Source organism: Gavialis gangeticus, unplaced genomic scaffold, assembly GCF_001723915.1.
Source record: "Gavialis gangeticus isolate Ggan-Ray unplaced genomic scaffold, GavGan_comp1, whole genome shotgun sequence".
Taxonomy (NCBI): Eukaryota; Metazoa; Chordata; order Crocodylia; family Gavialidae; genus Gavialis; species Gavialis gangeticus.
In genome coordinates, this window is record NW_017729030.1 from 31,452,378 (window position 1) to 31,460,026 (window position 7,649).

General features: G+C 40.0%; 1 protein-coding gene across 1 annotated transcript in view; it reads left to right on the forward strand.

Annotated features, from left to right (window-relative positions):
• LARP1B (La ribonucleoprotein domain family member 1B) overlaps window positions 1-7,649 on the forward strand; it is an 86,665-nt gene that overhangs the window by 53,196 nt on the left and 25,820 nt on the right. Inside the window, exons 11-13 of the mRNA XM_019521828.1 lie at window positions 2,089-2,261; window positions 2,958-3,332; window positions 6,571-6,694. Of these exons, the coding sequence (XP_019377373.1) occupies window positions 2,089-2,261; window positions 2,958-3,332; window positions 6,571-6,694 (672 nt within the window). The remainder of the gene's footprint in view (window positions 1-2,088; window positions 2,262-2,957; window positions 3,333-6,570; window positions 6,695-7,649) is intronic.

Here is a 7,649-nt window from a genome sequence, read left to right on the forward strand (position 1 = left end):
CTACTTTTCTTTCCCTTGCTATCTGGATAGCTTTGAATCTTGTTTTAAAATAGTTATATGTGAAGTTAATCACATAATCTAAATCATATTTGCATGAATGATTAGGAGTTCTTTGCCTTAGTTTGAAGATACAATCATGATCATCCTGGAATAAGTCCTCCTTTGCTTCAGAAACCTAGGTTACAGAACGGCTACTCGGAACCCCTTGATAAGTGTGTTTTAGCATGCTGCAAATCCTATTTATTCCTGGTGACCTAGTGACTCATTAAAGCAACTTTTCTCCTATCACATCTTTGACTCCTGAATTCTCCTCAATTCAGAATTGGTACTTTGGTTATTGGGGTTGTTTTTCTAGAGGGCTAGAGACCTATACAGCACAAGCATTTCCCCATCCTGCCCATACATATTTTCTTGTCGTGTATATATGTATGTGTGTGTATGCATGTGTTTGTGTATGTATATATGCATGGCAGATTCTACCCATCTGTCAAGTTTAATTTGAAAGAGTAAAATGAAATATGTTACCATGGCAACATTGAAGATGCATTTAATGGAATGATGCAGTCTAGATTTATTGAACTGTATTAGCAAAATCTTCAGTGGGTGGTGCTTTGTTACAAGCATAAGTAACAAACACTATTTGAACTCAGAGGGTTTGAATTCATTTTTATAGAATTTCAGAAAGTAGGTCATCCTCAACCATCTTCTAGTCTGTATCCCAAATCCATCAGTTTCTAGAGATCAGCCATATAAATGCAGTAATCTCTGAGCAAAAGAAGACCTAGACTATGGCAAAGAGCCAGGGAATAGCATCTCTTTAAAATGTAATTTATGAGGGAACAACACCTTGACTTGAAGGGGATCGATAGGTAGTGTTTATGGTATGTGAGCGTAAGTAAGCAGTAAAATGGAAGTAGTTCCTGTTTACAACCATAGCAATTCTAAAGTTATAGGTAGGGACCTACCGAAATTGCTGTTTCATGGAAATCTTGAAATCCGACATTGCCTGTGAAATTGACACAGCAGTTGGCGAAATCCACAAATAAATAAATAACATTAAAAAAAAGAAAAAAATCTTACGGTAATAAAATCCTGACTCCCCAGAAGGAACCAGCAGTCCTCATGGCACTGTAGCCCATGAGAAGTGAGTGGGGCTGCCGGCATGAAGGGGAGCCCAAGATGGCTGTTGCCCTCATTCCTCACAGCTGGTTAGAAAAGAAGGTTGCCTGTCATGTGGCCATGCCCCTCCCCCAATTGGTGGCAGAGCCACATAATGGACAGCCCTCAATTGATCAGTGGTGAGGGGGTAGGATCGTATGACAGATGGCCCTTGCAACTTATCAGTGGCGATGGCCAAGGGCCCCGGTGGCCCCACCCATCAGAGGTGTGGGGGTGCCATGGTGTGATCAGCCTACAAAAATGGTGGCTGGCCCCACGATTCCTCTGTAAAATCAGCTGGCTGCCTCGAAATTGGGTAGACCCCAAGTTATAGGCATTTCTTGAAAGAAACTGTGGGATCCAAATGGAATGCTACCCTCTTCTGTATTGTATGGTGATATATGACATAATTGTCTTAAGGTACTGGTAATGGAATAAAGTTTTTTTTCTGGTGAAAACTGGCTTAGTTTGGTAATAACAGAAAGATTATTTGGTGATTTCAATTATATGGGAATTGCATTCACATTTCTAATAGAGAGATGGTCTTGTATGCTGAAAACCTTACCATTGCAACTGGATGATTAGTATTCTTATTAGGGATATTGTGGTAAGGATAGAGTAGGTGTTGTTCTAATCATTTAACAATGGAGTTGGAAGTTGTTATGGAAAAATATGTCCCTAATTATACTGTGCCTGTGGATAACTTTTTTTTTCCCCTAAAGCTTTCAGAAATGTATAACTTTAAAATATGGCTTTGACTGCTCGTTATGGAACTTTACTTTACTTTTCTGATTCTTTTCTAATTCTTCTTTTCTGATCAGTATAATTTAATGTTTGCAAGAGGGACTTCTAGCAGCAATGAAAGGAAAAACTAATGTAACCAGAATGGAACATAAATTATAAATTATTTCTTGTTAAAACTAATTTCAGAGTCTGCACCAAGCTCTCCCAGAATGGGAAGTCCATTAAGTCCAAAGACAAGTAGTGAAACCAGTAACCTTCAAACAATGTCTAAAGGATTGTCTACAAGTCTGCCAGATCTTGACTCTGAACCTTGGATAGAAGTAAAAAAGAGACATCGTCCATCAACAGTTAAATTAAAGGTAGCATAAGTTATCTTGATGAATGTGTTAAAAAATGTCTTTCATTTTGGGCATATTTTTTTGGACTTCAAAAAGTACAGGGCTGTTTATGGAATGAGAGTGTAGATACCTTGATATGAACATTACTAAGGCAGTTGAAGATGACTGTAGTTTCTATGAAATGACTAAACAAAACTTGGATCATAAAGTTGGTCATGATGTTATTAAAAGAAGAGCTTTTCATATTCTAATGATGGTTGCGCTCAATTGTATGATATATTTAATATAAAAAATACTCCGTGAAATAGAAATTTAAATGCAACTCTCTTTTTATTTTAAAAATATTTAAAAGGCCAAACTGCTGTTCATTTTGGAAATGGGCCTAATAGCCCAAATTGGTGCAGTAGAAGATGAATGGGTACTCACTGAGAAATATTCTGCCTTATGGTGTGAGAGAATTTAGTCTTAAAAGATAGTGTCAGGATTTTCTATTACCTTTAGTGCTGTGGTTTTCCCTTTTTTTAATAAGCTTAAGAATCTTTGAAAGTAGATGGAGGTTAGGTAACTAACAGTTATTCATGCTTGGAAAGTGTCACTCATGATTTCACTATTCTCTTCTGTTTAGTTAAACCTCTCATTTAAAAGAAGCATTGAAGTAGTAAGATAAATATATTTGTTTCTCAATGGAAAAGTCAAGCACTTTTTTTCCTCATGCAGGAATCTGCACCTGCACTTGATCAAACAACAAATCAGCAAAAGCAGCCCCCACCTCGAGAGGAACAAGAGCAAGAAGAGCTTGACTTTTTATTTGATGAAGAGATGGAACAAATAGAAGGTCGCAAAAATAAGTTTACAGATTGGTCAGACAGTGATTCTGATTATGAAATTGATGACCAGGATGTAAACAAGATTTTGATTGTAACACAGACACCGCCTTACATGAGAAAACATCCTGGTGGAGATCGTACTGGTAATCACGTGTCTCGTGCAAAAATTACATCAGAACTTGCTAAAGTCATTAATGATGGTTTATACTATTATGAACAGGATTTGTGGATGGAGCAAGGTGAGATCGATTCAGCAGCTATGAAGGTAATTTGTTTTAGTTGCATTTAAAAAGTTAAAAAACCTAAAATGAATATTGATCACCTAGCATGTGTCAGCTATCCAGGTTGTAGCTGTATCAGTCTAGAGGCAAAAGGAATCAAAACAGGTGATCAGCGTTGCTCACCTGGCATTTACGCTATTAAACTAATTGGGGGTGAGGGGTAAGAATTGACAGTGTATATCAGGGTTGCCAGTTGTTTGTAAATTCACAGACAGTCTGTCTTTAAAAAAAAGTGGGTGGGGTGGGAAGAAGGGTTATCCATATAAAAAAAACAAAACCCAAAAAACAAACAAAAAAACGCCCAACAAAACAAAACAGCTAGGAAAACATAGGCTTGATTGAAGATCTGTCATCAGAATGAGGCTGGATGCAAGAAGTGTGGAGGGACAGACAGAGCAGGGCAACATTACCTTGTGTCTGAGCAAGAGCACAGCACCCTGCAGGGAGTTCTAAAGGCCTTGTAACCCGTAGGAGACCCTGAGGCCCCATTCCTCACCTCCTAGCCATGTGCTGCAGCTTCATTTGCCTGTTTTGCCTGTAATGGCTGCTTGTCTCAAATGTAGGCATGGTTGCACAGCCCCACACAGTCTAAGGCACCAGGCAGGAAGGACATGGGTGGCTGGGAAGGAGCTATGGAGTTAGGAGGGAGAAATTACTACAGTATAACTTCATAAAACCAGATATCAAAAATCTGGAATTCTGAAAAATCCAGCACATAGGGGAGTAGAGGCAGCAGGTCCCAGAGCAGCAAAGGGCGAGGCAGCAGCCAGTCCTGGAGCAGTGGAGGGGAAAGCTTGCACATGGCAGCTGCCGCTGCCATCCACCAGCCTATGGTGCTGCTCCGCATGTAGCCACTGCTTCGGTTTCAAAAATCTGGAATTTTCAGATTTCTGGCAGGTGCTCGATCCTGAGCATGCTGGATTTATGAGGTTATACTGTACTGCCAATACTAGTGCATGACAGTGTTGATGTTTGAATGTATAGTCACAAATAGAAGGATTCTGAGGATGGTTAAAATAATTCTTAGTTGCAGTTCTTAGTTGTGTGTATCCTTTGTACTTTTCACTTCCTTGATACAACCCTGCTTGTATTCTGTAGATTCAGCTTTGGTTATGTTCTGCTATGGTGACTGTAATCCTGCTTTGCATACTTTTCCTTAATATACAAGTTGGGAGGTTTGAGGGTTACGTGTGCCTGTATTAGTGTTTATGGGCCTAGGTTTTATTGTTTGGGATTTTCTTTGGGCTGTGTAGGTGGTAGAGCTCCTAGACAACACCTCTGGGTGAGTCTCCTTTCACAATGGACTGGTAGCTCCCCCGGGCTGGTTTGCTAGTGACTGAGACCATAAAATGTTTGGATATGCTTAAAGTTTAACAACTAAGGTTTTCTCTGAGGTTCTATTTATTCCTCCCCCTCTCCCTCCAGTAAATCCTGTTTCAGTAGAGTGTTGCTTATATATGGGGAAATGTGTTCACTTTGGAACACCCAGTTAAAATTCCCAGGTTTCTGGGTGGGGGCCCAAGCCAGATATAGTTTATTATTAAACTCCTACATTTGAACTCAGCCCTTGCTATTGCCATCCAGGGCTTGGGAGAATGGTTACATTCACATTATGTATAATGTATGTCAGTAAAAAATTTGCACACTCAGTAAAGAAAGAAGAAAATTCTTGGGTTGGTGACCCCAGTGTACATAAAGGTGTTGGAATTTTTTTAATGTTAACTTGTGATTATGACATAAATACTTAAAAGTGGAACTGCATATCATCTGTCAGGCTTCCTATTATAGATGCAAAATAGCAGAGGTTGCGAGATAAATTCAAGATAAAAATATCCTTTCAACCACAAACTGACCTAAACCAGTGAAGCAATATTTGGTTTCAACTTCGTTTTATATGAATTGCTTGGGTAGTGTTTAATTTCTTTCTAAAGTAGGTGATTAGATTTTTTTTTCAAGTGCTTTCTTGTGCTGTACAGAGCTTGCCTTTCAGTTTTGTTATTTTGTGGGGAAGATGAGAAGAATTATCCTTTCTCCAAAACAGGACAAAAAAGGAGCTCTTATAAAAGTGAAGATTTTGCTTGAAATTAGTTGTATTGTGAATGTTTTCTGTTTCTTTAAATATAAATAACTTGTGAGTACAAAAGATTGAACAAGTAAAATTCCAGTTTTAATATCCACGACTTCATTTTTGCTTAGAGACAGCTTTAACTGTTGATGCATACAGGTCTGTGAAACTGAAAGTAGCCTGTTGATGCTCAGTCTGGATTCCATATTTTGGAATATATCTGAAATGACCCAAGTCTCTATTGTAAGCATTTCAAGGGTTATTTCAAATTGTGGGGTTTTTTAATATGGAAGGGGGAGAGAAAAGGAAATGGGTAAATGGAGAGAAAAGAGGAGAAAGCAAAAACAAACTGTGTGAAAGTGTCTTCTGAGACCATTAGGGAAGAGCAAGAAATAAGTGGGGTTCAGAGCAGTGGGTGGATTATTAGGAAGGAGTTGGGTCTGTAGACAGAACGACAGTAAACTGGAATTGAGCAGTTGAAAGAATACAAGAATGATAAATGTTTTCTTCCAATCTGTCCTTTAATTATTCTTATTTCCATGGCTAGGACTTCTGAAAGTCCTGAGGTCCCACCCCACACCTCCCTGCTCCTGTCATTTGTTAATTTGAGGTGCCTTAAAGGAGTGTTGCTTTAACACCGGTCCTCTGGAAAAAACAGGCCTTTTTAAAGGCATCTTAACTACTTCAGGAATACGTGGACCATTTCTTGAAAATCTTGGCTTTATTTTTCTATTAAAAGAGGAAGTAGTCATTTTTTCTCTCCTTATTCCAACACTGACAAAACTCTTTTGAGCATACCTTACCACAGAGGAAAGGAAAGGCATCTTAGCAGTTTAGGCCTCTTGAATAATCTTGGGCAAGTCACTTAATCTGTCTGTTCCCCAGGTATAGATTTAATTGCTTTTCTAGTTGTTATGAATTACACTATCTCACACACTTCATTTCTTGTGTTGGCTCTTGTGTATAGGACTCCTTGCATCCCTCTTTCCTCCTGAAAAGCAATGAGAAAAACTTGTAATTGCATAAGCTCAATTCTGAATGAATTCTGGTTCATGTTTTGTGTTGATGTACTTCTGTGTCTATGAACTTGTATCATTTCTGAGGCTAACATAATAGACGATGGTACTACATATGTATTTTTTTTTCTTTAAACTCAGCAAGAGGTTGAAAACTTTAAGAAGCTTAATCTCATTAGTAAAGAAGAATTTGATAATCTTGCACCTGAACCAATCATTGATCCAAACCAGGAAGTTCCTCCAGGGCCTCCAAGAGCACAGCACGGTATATATGTATTCTTTCTTTATGATTTCAGGCAAGTGCCTGTGCTGAAGAAAATATTTGCATGCTCTCTAGTGAGAATTGTCGATATTCTGGATAGTTTATTGAATCAGAAGGAGCAGACACAAACTGACGAGTCTATTTCGAAGTATGTGGATCAGTCTTGATAACCATGAGCAAAAGTGTTCAGATGTTTCACTGTTACTGCGCACCACAAGAAGGTCTTCGGTATGACATGAAAATTATAACGTGAACATGATGGTAGTTCGTGAAGCGAGGCATTTATTTCCTAGGGACCAGAGATCTTAAGCAAAATAGTTTAGAATCCAAAGACTTTTCATTTGAAATCCGTATCACATGCAGGCAATAACAGCATTTGAATTTTTCCTGATATTGCTTATACCAGGGTTGGGCTAGAGAGCCACTTAAGAAGTTTTGGTGAGCTGTTGAGGGCAGGGGGGGAGGACACCAATTGATCTTATCTGGCCTACCAGCCACTGTTGGGAGCCTGAGGAGGGAGGGCTATGCCATGTGCCACACCACTACACTCTGCCACAGCCAGCGTTGGGCTGGGCTGTTCAGTGCACAGACTCCTCTGCCCTATCCCAGCTTCCTGTTGCCACTGCCAGTCCTGGCACTGCAGCTGCTGTCAGCAGGGCTTGCACGGGATGAGGTGCAACATAGTGTGCCAAGTAGCTGTCCCGTCTCTCGCTAGGATGAGCTGCTTCCCCGAGCCGAGCCCCTCCATGGCTGTTACAGACTAATGGTGCCACAGCAGCTTATTGTGACAGGTGGATGGGGGGGTGGCCACTTGGCAAACTGCATTGCACTGCATCATGTGTGGGCTTGACTGCTGGCAGCTGCAGTGCCCAGACTGCATGGTTGTAGTGTCAACAGGAAGCGTGGTGGGTGGGGGGGTATAGAGGAGTCTGCATGGCCCAACCTGGCACCAGCTGTA